We start from the raw sequence: 20169 nt of genomic DNA on the forward strand, positions 1-20169 counted from the left end.
TAATTTAAGTAACTTAAATGATGGCCTCTACTCACCAGAGCCTTAATTTAGCCGCAGTTTTATATTCTAAGTCATTTTTTTCCTAAAAGAACTCTATAAATTTTAAAATATGATCAGCCTGAATTCCCTCTCCTTATCTTATTTTTCTCCTTTGTCACTAGTACAAAGCTAATAAGAAAGAAAATGATCACGTTTCAGTCCAGAAAGGAAAAAAAAGAAGGCAGGGAAATGTCATGAATAATATGTAAGCTGAACAGATGTTGCCTGAATAATTGAGCTAATCATGTATATGAACAGTTTGCATTAAGTGTGATAATGCCTATGCATGCTTTTGGAAATGCTAACTCTCTGTACAAATGTAACCTCTAGGGTAGTGCTCTAAATAAAGAGAATTACCAAATTATTCTACAACTCCCTCAACAAATTCAGAGATCGTGTTTCTTCTGTGTTTCCGCATCAATGTTGTAAAATGTGGTGTCCCATTAATATTCAAAGGAGCGGTAAAAAACAAAGGAACCCTCAGGCTCCCAACCCAGCCTGGAGGGGCAGAGGAATTTCACTTGACTTTCTTGCTATGAACTAAAAAGGGCCCTGGGTTTCCTGGTCAGGAAATTCTTTTCCTAAATTCCACAGCTCACAGTTCGTATATTATTCCTCAAATTTTGATTGCTCATGCCAGATTTTTAATCAGGAATATTAGAATTCTGCTTTAAAAACCACATACATTTGAACTAATTGATCTTTCACTAATATATGACATATTTGGGATTCTGTCTTGAAATAGAGGTGTTTCCCATTTTATAAAGTCAAATTTCTTAGAAACGAAAACCAATGGGCATTTTCCTGGAGACACTCTGGAGAGTGAATTTTTATATACATTTTAAATATTGAAATACTGTTGTATTTTGTTTCATCAAATATAAGTGCCGTTATTCAATTATTTATTTGTGTATTTTAAAAATATGGAAGAATTCAGATTGAACAACATTCTTGATTTTACTTGGAAATCTTATTATTTAGTCTGTTTGGGCCCAGAGAAAATCTTATTTTTCTCCCTCAGAAGTGAGAAAACTACTATAGTAAAGAAAACAAATACAGGGAGGCTAACAATAGCCAAACAGATCATAGCTAACATTTCAGATTCATTCAAATGTCTGCTAATTAAGTGTAGACAGTGACAAAGTAGATTATATTGATTATACCTCAAATACTCCTGACAGCAAGACTTCAAGTCAGAGTTGAGTGAAAAGCAGGTTTGCAGCTCTCAGCCCAATTTGCTTAGCTCAGTTTAATAAATATATATTGAGAGCTTTCTATGTGCCAGACATCGTGCTAGAAGCTGAGAATAAAAGTAAGAGTCAGTAACTTTCCTGCCCACAAGGAGCTTCTAGCCCTCAGGCAGGACAGACAGATGTGTAAGTAGGTAACCAGAATGCAGTGAGTTGTGCACAGTAGGGAAGTATGCACAGGAGATGGTGGTTGGACAAAGCTGGGAGAGATTAACGCTGGGGTGTGATGTGTAAGGAGTGGATGGATTCAGGCAGATTTCATGAGGGGAAGTGAGAGCCAAGCAGGCTGATGGATGAATAGATGCTTAGCAAATGGGGAGATGGCCCCTTGTCACTGTTGGAGGATGTAAGACTGGCTTGCCATTCAGAGGGCTTTAAAGTAGTTGAAAACATTCCTACATTCCTATTCATCCAAGCTTTTCAGACTTGTTTATACCTAAATGAGAAGAGCAGGTTGGCAGCTTCATAAATGTTCTTTTTCAATAATAATTCTGAAAATCTACAGATTATTCCACAATAAAAAATTGTTATAATCCAGCCAATGTATGTCATGTTTAGGAAGAGAGTCTTATTGGATTATTAAATAGAAATGTCAGTATTTGTAGAAAATTTATTTACATGGGAAATTTATTTACTTATTTCCAGACACAGTGAATTTGTTGTTGCTTTCATTCATTATTAATAAGTTTTCTGCTTTCCTGAGACCCAGTTTCTTTTTGCTGTTAAAATTTTGAATTCTCCCAAGGGTCTGGGTACTATTAGAGTTGAAATACCCAAACCAGGACTGTCCGATGGATGGAACATTTTACAATGATGAAAACATTGCATATCTATGCTGTCCAGTACCATGGACACAGGCTACATTTGGCTATTAAGCACTTGAAATGTGGTTAGTGAGAATGAGTAATTGAATATTAAACTTAATGTTATTTAAATTAATTTAAATTTAATTTAAATAGCCAAATGTGGTAGTGGCTACCATATTGGACAGATTACTAGGTAATGGAATGATATATGCATAAAAATTTGATTAACAAGCTGCACCATGTCCATATAAATAGGTTGTGTTTCCTACATGATAAAGAAACTGTTCCACAAGAGATGAATAAAGTGAAAATGAGTTCCAGAGGATTAAGGGAAGGAAGGAGACTAACGGTGAGATGGTGGTGGTGAAGAGGTAGATGGAGAGCCATAAGAAGGAGACATGTCTTACGGAAATGGAGGTATAAGGAGAGAACACTTTACATTATATTTGGGGAGCTCTTTTAAATATTTAAATAGATGGCATTCAGACTATCATTGTGCACCAGGAAAACTAATCTAAAGGATTGAAACCACCCAAATGTGGTAGCCCAGGGCCAGTAATTTAGGGAGAAGCAATAAGCAAAACAGATTCCCTCCTAAGAAGATTTGCACAGTGGACAAAGGAAGGTTAACAAACTCAGAAATGAAGAGCAAGTGCTTGGCAGATGGCACTGGGTACATACAGCATCTGGTTCTTTACTCCGCACTTTGCACATAGAGAAAATAGAAGGCTCTCACTTCCATTGGTCCTGTGATTCAAAGCAAGTTTGGGCCACAGAGGAATGTGCTTCTGAGTGACTCAAAGATTGAGGGACTAAGTGATGGCCATAAGGACAGGGAGTCATTTGATTCACTTGCATCTGAAGAGGGAGGGCAGTAACCAAGTCACTTAGTGTCTGGTAGCGTAGAGGTCAGTTGAGTTTCTTGTAGAAGCAATGAACTAAAACTGAAACCCTATTATGTTAGTGGGATTCCTGAAATAGATATAGCAGTGCTTATACCTAATCTCATTAACACCACAATGTGGTGCCAAGTCCATGTCTGGAAAGTCTTCCCTGAGATACTAAAGGAAGGAACTAATTAATTGTGATTACAAAATTTAAAAACTTGGATTACTTTTGTTCTTTTAAAAATTTTCTTAATTGTCCATGTAAATATATACAGATTCAAATTAAAAGACACCTTTGTATTTATAATTCTGAAATATATAAAGTTTAAGATGGACTATTTGAAGAAACATCCCCTCTCAACATCTTGATGCTCTTTTTCATTAGGTTAACTTTCACATTTTTCGTATAAGCGGGATCAAAACTATTTATATGGTTGAACAAATAGTCTTGTTCATTCAACAATATGATCTCGATCTCTTTTCACAATAGAACGGATGTATGTGATTTACTTGAACTTTCTTCTTCTGTTGATGGATATATTTGCCTTTATGAACAATGCTGTGAAGGACATCCTCTTATGTATTTCTGTAGGCCAGATTCCAAGGAGTGGAAAGTCTGGTTTGAGTAATATGCACATGTTAACATTTTGCACCCTAGAAAGGCTTACCAGTTTATACCTCCCCACTCCCAATATACGGGAGTTCCAGTTTTCCTATACCTTGACAAGCCTGGATGTCACATTTTGACGTTGCCATTGGTAGCTGCAACTATACTTAACACCATTAGAGTGGTTTTCTTAATTCATTCTGTGACTATTTCAGTCTATAGGGCAGTTTTATCTAAGAGTGGCCACACTGGGCCATGTGAATATGCAGGTCATCCTGCCTGGTGTCTTTCGATGCCAGGGGTGTGATGTGCAGGGACACAGGCCAATGATCTGTGTTGTTAACACGCCACTTATTTTTTCTGAAAAATGAAATCCAGCAAGGGTGATCGAAGTCAGAGATCACCACCTCTCACAAACCCTGCCTTCCCCCGAGCCCTTAGGAGCTCCTGGCCAGTTTCTTCTATTATACTGTTAACCCTGAAGGGATTTCATGCTTCAATCTATCCCTTTTTTGATTCGTGTAGAAAGTGATCCCTGAAATTGCTTTAAGAAAAATTGCTTCTCTCTGTCACTTGGCTCTGTGGCTAACGTACTGGTTCTGTTATTGCTTGTTTTCTGTATGTTTCTATTTCTCAAATTAAAGCACAAGCATGCAGAATGGAGGACACACACACACACACACACACACACACACACACACACACACTTTTCCCATCAGGAACCACAACTATTTCTCAGGGCTCTCTTAAAGTACTGAAATAAAGTATATTATGATTGTTTATGCTGTCTTGCTTTGGAAAGCTGCAGAGATTAGGGAATTTTAAAAAAATAGCCGGAGATGTACCAGAGTGAGGATCTGATTAAAATATCTTCTTGCTGTATCAATTACAGTCAATACTGAAAAAAAATGCTCCTCAGCAGAAACGCCATATTCTCCGAAATAAAGTTTTATTTTACTGTATTTTGAATCTAAATACATTTTTAAAAATCCATGTAAATTTTATCTCTATTATTATAGCCCTGTTGAAAAATCTGTTCTTCATAGTTGGTAATATATCTAGCTAAAGCCACTTGGAAACTTGTACACACAGGAAGACTATTTAGAGTTCCCAGTCGGTAACTTTTATTCACATTTCATTATAGAACTTCAGGACAATAAATAAACACAATGTATTCCTATGGTTTTAGACCGATGATATCAGACATGTGTTTACATTTTTAAAAGCCAAGTTAATGTTTCTCTCTTGCCTTTGATATTGCTTCACTTTGCTCATTTTTTTCCCCCTCCAGGCAAAGCAGCTAAAAGGAACACCTTATTTAACATTTTATGGACATAAAATTTAAAATGTACATTTTCTAATTCTTTAATAGTGTATGAAGAAAGATGAAGACATGTGACAAATAATTTTAGGATAATCAGAGTCTCCGTTACCACAAATGAGTTCTTGCCATTGAGGGTGATCAGTTGTCTGCCTGTCTAATGCCAGGTCGTTTCCTCCTGAAATGGTGCTTTCAGGTCATCTTCCTTCCTGTGTCTCACTTTCAACAAGCACAAAGCAATTAGCTTAAGCAAAGCATAATTAAGAAAGTAAATCAACTACAGAAAAGAATTCTAGTGCATTCCAAGCAAAATATGACTTCTAGACTCCCTCCTGTTTAAAATTTTCCAGGGTCTCTGGTACTTCTCACTCAGCATGATTCAGAACCTGACAATATTTTCTAAAGTATTTTAGATGAAAACACATTTGCTGAAAGAGTTAGAAAGAGATTAGCATTGGAATGGAAATGCCAAAATTTAGAGCAGGAAAAAAATGAGTTGGCAGGAGAGCACAGGAGAGCCTCCAGTTCCTGCGTAGCCACCACACGGGGTCGGCAACCACATAGATGAATGTGCTTCAAAGGGCAGTGGTCGGCCAGGTCTGCAAAATGTCTTCCCTTGGGTCATTGTAGAGAGAGAGCATTTTTTTAAGCTGCCAAATACTTATAGATAAATATAAAATGATATCTATAAAATTATTAAATATTCCAAGTGAAAATGTAAGGTTACCAGGAGAACATGCATGTTGGTGGCATTTTTTAGGGCCTGCTCCGGTGCTGTCCTGCAGAGGTGTTTGTGGATGTCTGATAGAGGAAGCTCTCTCCTTACCTTCCCTAAGGAGAGCCAGGACCACAGAATCCAGCGTGACTGGACACGGGTCATCTCCACATTGAAAATACTTTCCCTGTGGGGAGTAGAGACAATAGCTGTCAGCTGCCTAAACCTCCACACCTGCCCCACTCCATTCAAAATTGCCAGAAAGTTTTATGCTAAGGCTTCCAATCTGTGTACAGTCAATATTTTAAAAGCACAAAATATTGGAAGCCAGATCCAACCTTTCATCACACTTCACCCCCTCCCATCCCCATAACCACCACCACCACCACCAAGTCTGGGTCTGAGCCCTGAGCTCACTCAGGAAAGTCAACAAGTCAGCATTCAGCCACAGAGGGCGATGCAGAAAGCTGCCTAAGTGGGAGCTTAATATAAAATTGAGTGCTCATAAATAAAGTTTCATTGGAATACAGTGCAAGAAAATGCATTGCAGAAGGTGTTGCCCTTGTCTCATTCTGAGTTTCAGGGGAAGCACTAATGTGGATAAGTCTGCATGCATCATAGGGGTGTGAAAAACAAACACAAACACAAACTCAAACACTGTTCGGCAAAAATAACTAGGAAAGTTGATTCACCCAGTATTTCTTTGTTGAATCTTCATATCATAATTTTCCTCTTGACCCAAAAAGACTACCAGCCACCTTTGCTCCAGGAAATGATTCCATTTCCTGACCTATAATTTGATCAGGGACCTACATTCATTCAGTGCTACAATTTGGCTACTTAGGAGACCTTTGCACAGCTGCCAGTTAGTGCAGGGTGGACAGAAACCTTCCACTCTGGCCCAGAGCCCCTCTGGGCTTCCCTTCAAAGTTCGTCCCAGGCTGAGGACTGGGTTGTGAGGTTGGCCATGCTGAAGGGAAGGGGCCTGTCACCCCGCAGTCATGACTGTTCCCAGAGTTGCATGTTCTGCTAGCTTATTTGGAACGACTTCTTACAGCAGAATTCCTTTATAAGCACAGGTCATTATTTCTCAATTTCAGAATATCTTAGCGAACTTCTTGTCCCAGGAAATGCCTCAATTTCATTTATACAAAGCTTCTGATGCAAGGCAATCAGAAGTCTGTTCTTCAACACCAGCCTCAGCCTTGGGTCCTTAGGTTTCTAATTTCTGAGCACATCCTGGTCAGGCCCTTTGGGGGGAGAGGCAGAGTGGCTGCTTGTACCGTAATTCAAAATTCTTAGAGAGGAAACAAATGTGTATTCTTTATGTTTTGAGATATAGGCTATTATTATCTCTTTGCTCTGGAGGTACAAATTATAGGCTTTTGTATGTTTTAGTCATACTGATGTTTACCAATTTTTCTAAAGATTATTATCATGTTAGTTGTGGTGATATTGCTGCTTTTAAAACCCCAGGAAATAAAATAGAAGGGAATTTGTTTTGTTACTTGCCTTTCATGGTCTCTTGAAGCTAATGAACATTTTAGGCCTCCTCTGAAGAGAAAACCCAACCCAATACCTTTCTTTCATCTGACCTTGTAAAGTTCAAGTTCTTTTGGAGAAATATCAGTATAATCAGCAGCGTAGCTGACCAAATATGTTGTTACTGTTGCCTTCTATTTCCTCCTAGGACACGGTGTGACTCTTTGAGCCATCTCTCTCAATTTGGCAGTTTAGCCAAAGAGGTGTCAGTCATCTACTGGCCATTTATTGTGTCCAAAGCCTGGATTGCAGGATAGAGGTATAAATAGTGCAGGGATGTTCTTGTACAGCCCATGATCTAAGAATGGGTTTTACATATTGAAATGGTTGACAAATATCAAAAGAAGAATTTTGTTTTATTTTATGACATATGAAAATTATATAAAATATAAAAGTTAGCGCTCATAAATAAAGTTTCATTGGAATACAGACATATCCATTCATGTGTTGTCAATGAGTAGTGTGGAGGGAGCCTCGTGAGATTTGGGGGAGGAAGCTGAGCTAGAGACTTAATTGAGTGCCGTCCTGAGGCGAGAGCAGGGGTGGTCCCCATCCACAGGGCGATGTGGCTGTGTTTTTTTACCCAATGGGATGAGCATGAAATGGTGAGATTGGGCTATGATGGGGTTTGCATGCAGAGTTGCTAGAAGACAGCAGCAAGATCAACCTTGCCTTTCACCTCCAGTGGTGGGAGTGTGATTATAGGATGGGGTGTGCTTTCTCAGCTGCTGGGAAGAAGCCACAGCCAGAAAGAAGCTGGGAGAGTGGGGAGAGACTACACAGTCCAGGGGCCCAAACTCTTCAGGAGGTGGGACAGAATACATTAAAATTAAGAAAGTCAGTGAGTGAGAGGCATCGGAGGTGGTGGTTGTCAGCAATGGGTGGTAATTTCAGAGCTTGTACTTGGAATGGGTTCTAGAAGGGAAAGTTCCAGGCTGGAGTGAGGGAGGAACAGAAGAGGGTGGGGTTAGGCACACCAGGTTGTGGCTATCATCGACAGGGACCTGAAGTGTGTGGGTCTAGGAAGCCGAGGACATCCAAGAATCAGGGACACATCCTCCATGATCATGGAGAGCAGCTGGGAGATCAGGAGACAACAACTCTAGTGACCTCTCTCTGTGTGCAGGTGGGCATATATGTGTGTGTGCAACTTGACTCTGTGACTCTACTATCTTCCAGAGAGTGGTTATAAGAATTTTAAACATCCTGTTGCTAGATCACAGAATAAAACATTAAGGAGGTCTGAGCATTTTTATATTCAGGTTTAAAATTTTATCAATATTTGCAATTATATAAACCTGACTGTTATGAATGCAATGGAAGAGTTAGAAATGTTATTTATGTTTGGAATTTTTACACACAGCCTATATGATTTAAGAGAAATGAAAAATAAGGCCACAAGAAATGAAACAAAGATAAGCAGGTTTTAATTAGATATTTCAATTTATATTTTTAAAGATATTATTCTCACCCTGAAAAATAAAACAGCCAATACATGTCTGGTTTTACCCTGAAGATTAATAACATTGTGCTCTGTGAGTTTGCAGTAGATTGTTTGTCCATTGTTGGAAAAAAAGGGAAAATTCGTTGTGTTTATTTTTACTTCCCATGAGGAAAGTCTACTAATAGTGTCCTTCTAAGAACTGGCTTTGGTCCATATACTAGAGTGTGCGCAGTAAATGGAGATATAGCAAAGTAGATTACTGATCCAAAAAGATTTAATTAACACACAAGATGGATTTTGATCAGTTTTTTATCCACATACTGTCACATTGGGCATGCAGAGAGATTTATTATTATAACTAGAGGCCCAGCGCAAGAAATTCATGCGTGAGTACAATCCCTAGGCCTGGCCTGTGATCAGGGCCATCTTCCCCAGATGCCCACAGCCGGCCCCACCCCCACCCCCAGTTCCCCTTTTGCCATTGGGTGATCGGTGCCTGATGGCCAGGGGAAGGGACTCAGAGGTTGGCTGTTCCCACTCGCTCACCAGCCCTGCCCCCGATGCAGGTTGCCCTCTGTGTGTGGGGTGATGGGTGGGGCAAGGCCCTTGGCCTGGCACTGCTTGCATCCCCCGCCACCCACCCCTGGTTCTCTTTTCGCCATCAGGCAATCGGAGCCTGCCAGCTGGGGAAAGGGACCAAGAGGTGGTCAGTGTGCCTCATAGTGACTGGTCCAGCAATTGTTCTGGTCGTCCCACCTTTAGGGTCAATTTGCATATTACCCTTTTATTATATAGGATTGTGAGGGTCACTGTAATCTTCCCATCTCCAATCCAAATGCTGCAATGTACCCCTGAGGATAACGGCCAGAGGAGAACTTAACAGCCCCACATTTGGTTTTATTGAAAAGGGATTTTGATTCACACTACTTCATAGTTGGTATAATATCCCTTGGGCTGAAGAGACACAGTGAGGACGGGCTTTGCCCAAGAATGGCTGCTGCAGTCTGAGTAGTTGGGGAGTGAGCACACTGGACCAGGTGTCTAGGTTCTGGCTCTCATTCTGGGCTTGGACACTAACTAACCATGGACCCTTTGTCAAACCATGTGGTTTCTCTGGTCCTTAGAGTCCTCATGTCCCAAAATGAAGGGGTTGGATAAAATCAGAGCCCACATTTTCTGATTTTAAAACTCAGTGTTTGTCCACTTCTGATCCCTGCGATATATAATGTTACCACTTTGCTGCAGGTGTTTCATCTGTTCATGAATTGAAGGACAGAATTGAAGTTGCATTCAACTGAAATTAAACTGATTCTAATCCATGCACCTAGTTTTATGAGAACTCTAGGATATCTTTTTTATCTATAAAAGTATTGGACTCATTCCTTTATTTGTTTTTGAAATGATTATATCTGTAGTTTTTCTTGACCCCAAGCAAGTTTGGGTAGAAACTCCGATGATATAACATTTCTCTCCAGTGATTTTTTTTAATATTAAAAAATATTAACATCATGTATTTTATAACATATGACAAAGTTTGCAGCTTTTGAGGAATATTCTGTAAATATACCAATGGTATGTTAGTGCTCCAGGGCTAGTAATCAAAAGGTCAGGAGTCTCCTATCTACTAAGGAATAAATAAATCACTAAAATAATTAAGCGATAGATTGGCTTTTTAGAAAAGCAAGTGGTCAGATGAGTGGACAGCATCTTTTTTATTCTCCCTCTTTGCCTGGAATCCATACCTGTCTTATAGGCTTTAGGCCTAGCTGCAATCATTTTGTAACTCTCTGGCTTGGTGATTGGTTGAGGCAGGCAAACACTTAATGACCAGGCCAACAAAACTATGGGTGAGGCTGCTATAATTTATTAGGACTGAAAACAAATCCTTGTAGAGAATTTTATAGCTCTTCTACTCCTGTTAGACCCTCTGTGTGTGTATACACACACTCATACACTATCATCATCATCACCTTCTCCCCATGACCCAAAGTCCACTGTCATAAAATATGGGCCTTTTCCATCTCTAGTCTTGGAGCGTGCATCTGTTTGTTCCTGAGATCAAAATATTACTCTTAACGCTTCATAGAATAATACTTGCGATCTCTCTTTGTTTTCATGGCAGTCACAACTAGATGAAGTTAATTCTTGTTATCCTTTAAATTCCAATCATGGCTAGTCTCTCATTTCCTCTCATTGAGTAAAGATTTATTGAATTCCTACTGTGTACCAGACACTGAAGTAGGAATAGGGTTCCTGTCCTCAGGAAGCACACAGCTGATGAGGTTCACAGGCATAGAAACAAATTGTTCCAATATGGGTAATAAGTAAAACAGTGCAGGCGTTTCTTGTGTGGAGAGGTAGAAGGCAGGAGGGAGTAATTAATTTTGAGTGGGTCAGAAAAAAATGATGAGAGCATCTGGATCTTGAAGCATGTTTAATACTTCATCATGCAAATGTTGGAGAGTGCTTCTTTCAGGGGATTCTCTGATTGATGTTTTTATCTCAGATTTGCTAAGAAGACAGAATTAGCAGAATTTAATGCAAAAGGATAGAGGAGTCTAGGTGACTCCCAGGTTTCAGCTGACTTGACTTGGGGGTTGGTCATTCACTGAAATAAGGATGGCAGGTAAGGAGTAATTCCAATCCATGTCAAAACCTTACACTGCCAGTTAGTAAAATATTGCACTTCTTATTGGAATTTGGCTTTGCCATCTTGTTCTATTCCCAGTCAGTGATGTCACCACCATTAAAGATGCAGCACAAATGTGCTCTTTGCATCAAGCCGATGACGGCAGATTTCATTGGGCAGAGAGAGAGAGAGAGAGAGAGAGAGAGAGAGAGAGAGAGAGAGAGGCAGTGCCATAGGACAACAGCCATGAATTTTCCTTTGTGTGCTCTCAAGAAACAGCCATTTAAGGTCTTCACTATTCAATTGTCATTTCTTCATGTGCCCTGTGAGCTATTTAGGGGTGGAGTGGGTTAGATCATCATTATTTGGAAATTACCCAGCCTCTAATGCCAAATATTTTCATGTCATGGGATGTTTCTGAATAATGTGTGTTCCTTATAACGTGGTTGTTGTTTTTTTGCTCAAATTTTATTACTGGTGGTTTGACTGTTGAGCCTCTAAGCTTTAAGCTCTCATGAACAGTCTGCCATGCTCAACTTAGTTCTTTGAATGTATATCTAAAATTTACATTCAATAATAGAAAAATCAACCCATATTTTATAGATGGAAGTGCTTTGTATGTGGGATTTACTTTACATTATTCAGATATGGGTTCACAAAAATTTCCATGTGCAATCAGGACATTGTCATTCCCAGAGACTTGGCTTTTAAGTTATCAGTTCACTATAGCTTTGTGTTTTTTTTTTTTGTGAGCTTAGTGACTTCTGTATTATTTTCAGTCTTTTATCTCTCTAAGTTTTATATTTTTTTCATTGGTGTTTTTTTTTTTCCTTTAAGCTTCATCCATAGTTTACTCCAACAAAAACATTCAATATATATAGCAACAATGACTTACGGTTTTTTCCAGGTTCATATTAACAAGATTCAACAGTGGAGGAGTGACTTTTTAAATGATCACCTCTATACTCACATCTATGTTTCCAGGACAGTTGGGCATTTAAATTTGGGGTCAGTTGGGAAAATGTGCCAGGAGGATTAATGCATTTTATTACATTCTAGCACAGATGATCGCAGCAAAGGGTATCCTGGACCAAAGTCTCATTTAGTTAACCCTCTTTGGTCTAAACATGCTGTAGTCTTCCGAGTAGGGATGAAAATTAAGATGTCAAAAGTGGGACTACTTTATGAGATTGACTCTAAACTACTGTTCTTAAACGGGATCAAATGGGACCCAAAGTCATCATTCTTTGGGTGCACCCTGACGTCTCAGAATGACACAGGGTAATATTTGTAGAGTTTGGTTATGTGCAAATTTCAGAGAGGGAGAGAGAGGAATAACTTTGACAAGGGAGAAGAGTAAAATTTAATCTAGAAATCTTGGACATTTTCACAATCAAAGGCCTTTTCTGGCCAAATATCTGCTGGGGGTTGCGAGCTCCTTAGCTTTCCCAAGAGCCCTTTTGATTGAACAGCACACGGGCTTTAACCTGTGTTTCTCTGTGGTTTCTTCAGGGCCTTGTACTTCCTGGGAAGGCTCAAGGGGAGTGCAGCTCACCAGGCGAAGCTCTCACCACTTACAGTGTTGCCTTCAAATGAGGCTCCCATCCATTTCCCTCACGTGGGAGGGAGGGAAGAAAGGGGCTGTTTCACTGGCAGCCCTAGCGATGTAACTGACAGTGACGCACCAGGATGTTAAAAATGGCAACTAATTGCATAACTTTGCCCAAGCCACAGTCTCCAGGACTTAATTTACTCATATTTTAAATGAGGGTGATGTAGTTTACCTACAAGGTCTGTCTTAGCTTGTTTGAGCTACTAAAATAAAATACCACAGATTGGGTGACTTAAACAACAAACATTTATTGCTTACAGTTCTGGAGACTGGGAAGTCCAGGGGCAAGGTGCTAGCAGATTCAGCATCTGGTTAGGGCTCTCATCTTGATTTGCAGATAACTGTCTTTTCCTTATGTTCTTACATGGCCATTCCATGTATGCACAACAGAGGGGAGAGGGAGAGGGAGAGAGAGAGGGAGAGGGAGAGGGAGAGGGAGAGGGAGAGAGAGAGAACTCGTGTTTCTCCCACTTTTTATACGGACATTAATTCCATCACGAGGTCCCCATTCTTATGACTTAATATAACCCTCATTACCTCCCAATGATCCCACCTCCAAATACAATTGCATCACAGATTAGGGCTTCAACATGAATTTTAGGGAGATACCTACTTTCAGTTGATAGCAAGGTCTCTTTTAGTTGATCATCATTGTATGACTAGGAGAGACTGCCTTACATTGGACATTTAACATGAGTAGGACTATAGTACTCAACGTTTGCTTATAGACAAATTTGAGCTTTAATTTCACCTCTAATTCTTATATCTTCATGATGCTGGACAAGTTAAATCTCTGTAGGTCTCAATTTCCTCAACCGTGAAATTGTTCAATCACAGTATCTATTTGTAAAGTTGCCATCAAGATATGAAATCATGCATATAAAGCACATAGCACAGTGCTTGACTATCAAAATATATCCTTGATAAAAATTTAGCTTTTAAATTATGAAAATAACCAAGCTTATTTGGACAAAAACTGAGACTGGTAACATAAGAAATAAAAGTTTGACCAGTGCTTTGGTCGTTAATATCAAAATATTTATTTGATCAAAAATGTTGGAAGTTTCTGTTAATTATAATACACCATTTGTGTGTTTTAAAATAAACATAGACATATGGTGTGTGTGTGTGTATGTGTGTGTGTGTGTGTGTGTGTGTGTATGTGTGTGTGTATTCAAGTGCATGCACAGAGTGTGTACCTGATAGTCTGCCCCATCATTTCTTTGGGTAATTAGCTCATTTTCTACTACTATATAAGAATTTCAACTAATACACCACTTCGAAATCTGGGTTATCTTTTACCTATATAAACAGTTGCTTTTATTTCAATGAAACCAGAAACTATTTAGTCCTGCTTTGTTTTAAAAGATAATTCCCTAACAAAAACGTTCTTTTGCACATTAATAACTGGGTGCTCCAATTAAATGTTACTGGCAAGAAAATGATAAAAACCAACCACACACACAGAGCTCAACTCTTAAAACCCTAAATTCTCACAAATCACACACCTTGTTGATATCCATGCCATTAACAATGTAGCAAGTATCCTAAAATATTTAATACTTACATTTTATAGAAATTATTGATTTTCCCTTCAGGTTTAGTGACTCAGATGGAAAAGTAAATTTAAGCCTGTTCTCATATGACCTAAAATGTCAAGGTGATAAATCCTTTTTAAGGCTTAACTTGTATTACTCGGAGAGTGACAGCCACTGGAGGAAGTGAGCTCCCCAGTATAAAACTAGAGGAGACCGATCAGTAAGAAAGGATGACAATATGGATTTTAGTAGCTGGGTTTTCCAACATAAGAGCTAGAGTTGAATGAATGCTTACTCCTGGACTTAAATGATCACAGTCATCATGTCTTCTCATAACCACTAGTACAGAGGGCATGTGCTCCAACTCCAGAATATATAAAGAAGAAAGAAAATTTTCATTACAGTGGACAACCCTGAGGGTGGGATAGGGTTACTCATATTTCAGTAAAATTTAAGCTTCTAGAAGGCAAGAAGTAATTCTGACTGCTCATGGAGAATAAAACACCATCTAAGCATTATTCTTAATTGAAATGCAATTAAGAAGCAGCACATGGAGCTAGAAATTTAAGAGGGCTGTGTCTTCATGAAAACGTCAAGTAGTTCTCTCTCTTTAAATTTGGTTCAAAATGTTCTATGAAGATCTGTGGGATTTATTTCTGCACACTGGGTAGATTTATGTATTCAGAAAAGGGCTACCAGGAGTGTATGCCAAGAAAGTGACTTTAAGCTCTAGCAAAAGATCTGATTTCTGGCCTTTCAGAGGAAATCAATAAAAAAAGGATAAGATTTTGTAAAATGAGTGGTTTCCCTGGTAAAGCTGTCCCCCTATTTGGCACTTATCTACAATGAACCTGCCGAAAGCTATAATGGTTTTGTGATTAGTGTGAATGGATGTTCCTCACCACATAGATTCACTATTGATTTTTTAATTAATAATCATATCTTGTATTTATGTAGTTACCATCTCTGAGGAAATCTGAGTGCTAGTTGATGAATTCCAATTTATCTTCATACTATTCTGCTGAATTTATAGATTATGTATTACAATTGCATTTTAAGGAGGAAAAATAGAACCATAAAAGTTAAATCACTGGCCACAGAGCTTTCAGAAAGCTAACAATAGAATCATCCATTAAAACCTGGTAGTCATGGCTTCTAATACTGGCTGTTTCCCAAAATCATCCAATCAGTTGGGTCAACTCTGATTATTCCTTAGGAAAAAGAAGTTGATCGTAACAATGATTTGAAATTGCTGTGGTTAACGGACATTTAATTTTCTACAGATTATTTTGGTGTACAGTCACTGGGTTGAAAACATTTTTATTTATTGGACCATATGCATTTTTAGTGGTCTATGACAAATATCTTTGGAATGCTGTTATTTTACATGTGTCCGAAATTGATCTGGTAAGGGAGCAATGTAAAACTTAAATTCTACTGTTTAGTAGGTGTGGTTTTTCCAAGGGCTGGGTATCTCTATAACCTATCTGGCATTGCTTTAGCTGAAAAAAATAAAATAAAACAAACAACATGAAATAATCTCCCATCAAAAATGTTTAAAACCCTTACTCATTGTACTCATTCTTTCAATCATCCCTTCTTCCAGCCTTAACAATGTGGGACTCTGATTTCCCCCTTCTTTGTATTTCTATTCATGTCCATTTTTCTTCTGACAAGTTTATGACTGTCCCTCGGTATTCTCCTTACTGCCACCACTCTTCTTCTCACATTTATATGGGTAACCTCCTTATTGTCTCTCCTACTTCACCTAGTCCATCTTAGATCAATTTTCCTCATTCTCTGTGATTTTTGAAATTATGAATTATTCAGCCACACAAAAAGTACACAGACTAACTTGTTGACCATCCATATCCCCAGCACCCAGCTTAACCTTTTGCACTCGGATGTCGAGTGCAAATTACTCTTTGAATGTATCAATAATTTGAAATATAAAAAAATCCAAATAAATGAGTTTGTATGAAAAGAAACTCCAGTTTTTTATTCTACTGCCGCGCTTTGTAAAATCCGGGGTATTTAAAAAATTAAATCCCGAGTAGAATAAAGGAATCGAGAAAAAAGCAAGCGAGTGCAAAGGGTTAAAAAACACATTTGAGATGCAGTTGGAAGCCTTATTTGAAGTCTCCCCCCAATCTCACTTCATTCCCCTCCCCACTACTATGAATTTAATGGTTATTAGTCTCATGCATGTTTTTATACTTTTATTTACCATATTTATCTGTATCCATAAAGTATAAATTATTTATTTAATCATTTATTTCTAAAACTCTTTTTTTTAAACTGTAGCTTTGAGATTTGCACTGTTGTTTTAAGGTGTATCCGTGTTAGTACCATGGCCATATTTCTTACTATTTCATTGTGGAAGTCGCTTGGATCCACACACCAAAGGCTGTCTGTTCTCCTAAGGATAGACTTTGAGATTGTGGTGATTTGCTTTTCTGAAAAACAAACAAATAGATAAATAAACATTTTGAATATGCTTCCTTGTTCACATTTATGAGAGTTTCTTGAGGCCATATACCCAAGATTCTAAATGTTGAGGAGGTAGATCTACTCATTTTCAAACTTATTGTTAAGAAATGGTTGTCACCTGAAGCATTCTACTTTCAGGCGATATTCCATTAAAAAAAGAAAAAGAGTTCATTGGCTTCTCCATCAACTTTCCCTGGAATTTCCACTTCCTGAAAGAGAAGAGCTCCTCCTCACTTTTCTATCTGAAGCCCCCAACCCCTGGGACTCCTTTTTACTCCAAATTCAAAAGCTCTGGCACCCCATGATGAAATATAAATGGTGAAGAATGCAGGGTGTGATGGGACCTTGGGTGGACAAAGGGCATGAAGCCATGTCTCAGGGCACCATATCTGATTCACTGACTGCTAGTTTGTGGTCTCTGTGGTTCTAGTATTGACGAGTTTATTCTCCCAAGGCTCTGTCTCAGAAATCATCCACCTCACTGTGCGGCAGCGAAGAACAAGGACCCTGGAGCCAGCCTGCCTGGGTTTGAATTCCTGTCCCAACGCTGCTAGTCATCTGCTCTTGAGCAAATTCCCTCACCTGCCTGGGGCTTGGTGTTCTTGCTTATGAAATGGGGGACATGGTTGTAATTATTTCATAAGGCTGTGTTGAGAACCAAATGAGAGAATATACATAAAGCTTTCAAGTAGGTGCTTACTAAATTTTTGTTGAACTGTCTGGAGAATAAAAATAACAAAAAGCTATATCATACCTCCTTGTGTGTCAGGCATTGTTTTAGGAACTGGGGAGATGGCATTGACCTTAATATATGCCTCTTTCCAAAAATAAAGTTGCCTGCTGGGATCAAGGCCAGATACATTATTTGGCTCAAGAAATATATGTTAAGTACATGTTGAGTGAATAAATGAACCCAATGTTTCTCCTAAGGCAATGAAATAAATGCCCAGAGTATGTTCTGAGCCATAATGAAGCAAGTCAATTATATCCATGATAACTACATTCTCTGAATGGTATTGGACTCTTAATCTTTGAATATTGATTGTTCCCATGTAATATGGTTAGTGGTTTGCCATTTGCCAAAATACTTGAGTGGTCAGAATACCATATTTTTAAAGAAGATGAGTAACAAAGAGTTGACTATTTCTTTCATTCCTAATTGCATACAAAATAACATTCTCAACTTTTGGTTATGACCAACCTTTTGAAATTGATCCTTTTCCTTGAATTTTAGGTCTCATTGTCCACGAAGGAGCTGCAGTTTACAGAGTGTTTAAGCGCTGGCGAGCTGTTAACTTACACTGGGATGTATTAAATTATGACAAAGCCACAGACATCGAAGAAAGTAGCCGGGGAGAGTCTTCTACAAGCAGGACTTTATGGTTGCCATTGACGGCTCTGCGGAACAGGAACTTGGTCCACCCCACGCAGCTAACCTCCCCGAGGTTTCAATGTGGCTACGTGTTATTACACCTGTTCAATCGAATGAGACCCCACGAAGACCTATCAGAAGATAACAGCTCAGGAGAAGTTGTGATGAGAGTGACTTCAGTGTGACAAGAGTATAGGACGGTGCAGTGTGGACCACCCTGCACATTTTGGAATGTAATTGCAATGAATGGCAAAACCATAACACTTCTAAAAACACACATCTATGAACTTTTTAAAATTTATGCTTTTTATATGAACATTTGAATTGCAAATACATTTTTCTGAAAAAAAAAAAGAGTCCTCTTGTTTGCTTTCTGATTTATCACACATTTTATAAGTTGATACTTGAAATCATGATCTGTATAATTTAACTCTACTTGGTTAAAAGAATGATGAAAGTTATCCTCAAGGCCCAAACTATTTTTTTCCTGCTTGTTTTAAATATATTTTTATCAAACTTTGTGCTCCATGTGTAATTTTTCAGACATGCTACAGATGGGGAAGAGTTTAGAATTCTGTGGACTGGTTCCAAAGTGCCTATCAACTGAGGGGCCACGAGGCTCTACACTGAACCTCTCCGTGCATCATGCTGGTTGGCAAACTTGACCATGATTTTTTTGGGGGGTGGGGGTTGAGGGTGGGCGGGGGAGGACAATACCTGTCAACAGGAAAGTAGATTCTAGGAATTATGGCTTGTTTTCTAACTTCTGAAACAGTACAGAGAGCTTGTAAAAAGATAAAGATAAGCTGAGTAGAATAGTTTTACTCCAGAACATGTTACATAGAGCATCCTGCATACTTATAACTCTAAAAGCTCACCAAAACATTGCACAGTGTGTGTGTGATAATAATACTGCCTCACGTTTGCATAAACCTCTCATAGACGTATCAAAATGTTAGTGTCTTGATTTCTATGAGCACTGTCTTAATTAGATTTTCTTTTTGCAAAAGCTTATATACCCACTTAATCATTTAAACACCAATCCCATTACTTGGTTTAATGAAGTCCTGGGGAAATACATTCACCAGCAGCGAGAAGTGTTTCTCTTTCACTAGATAAGTATTTTTTAAATGAAAAGAGGAAAAATGAGGCTATTGACTCCCCAGGATCAGGTTTCTAACTAGTGGAACCTGGAGATTTTCCACCGTTTTATCCTTCTAATGGAAGTAAATGGCACATTTTAATCGCAAAGACAGAATAGATGAGGCAGGCGGTCATGCTTTCCTTAGAAACATGAGTTGAGCATGTAGGTCATTTGAAGTAATTGATCAGATTTTAAAGCATATGAAACAAAATGCTTTGCACCCTACTTTCTAATAATACTCTTTGTATGATTAAAAACAGAATAGGAATGTTTACAGGTAACATGATTTTTACACAGCAAATTCCACAAACACTTGAAATATTTTCCCAGTTAAAAATTTGTCACAATGATTTAAAGATTACTTTAGTCCTAATTTTTCAGTTCAGAAAAAATATTTCTATCATGTATGTGAAATAAAACATTACAGCAGGTGTTGTAATTTATAGCAAAGCTCAAAGTTCCAGGCCCCAGTGGAACCTAGAGATTAATTCACTGCATTCATGAGGATGCCATTTTACATGCAGTGGATTTATCTGGTAAATTAATCAAAGACTTCAAAGTTATTTTAAGAGATTTCCCTCCTAGGAAATATAGGACATATTTGTGGGGCCATTCTTTGGCCTAGCACGCATCTATTCCATGCTTCCCTCACCTCCCATCTCTTCCAGGACCTGGGATAATTATCCTCAGGAAAATTAATGATAATAATAAACAAAAAAACTGTCCACAACAAGATAAAGATGCAAACACAGCCTCTCGGTGTGCTTCCTGTA

At 38.6% G+C, this 20169-nt stretch overlaps 1 protein-coding gene across 1 annotated transcript in view; it reads left to right on the forward strand.

The window, feature by feature from the left end:
- The window catches only part of MARCHF11 (membrane associated ring-CH-type finger 11), a gene marked incomplete at both ends in the record, with an annotated part of 95145 nt that extends 76708 nt beyond the window's left edge, over positions 1-18437 (forward strand). The window contains one exon of the mRNA XM_079796502.1: positions 18115-18437. Coding sequence (XP_079652628.1) covers positions 18115-18437 — 323 coding nt within the window. The remainder of the gene's footprint in view (positions 1-18114) is intronic.
- Between the last annotated feature and the right edge of the window lie 1732 nt (positions 18438-20169).

This window comes from Cnephaeus nilssonii (genome assembly GCF_951640355.1).
Source record: "Cnephaeus nilssonii genome assembly, chromosome: 2".
NCBI classification, from domain to species: Eukaryota; Metazoa; Chordata; class Mammalia; order Chiroptera; family Vespertilionidae; genus Cnephaeus; species Cnephaeus nilssonii.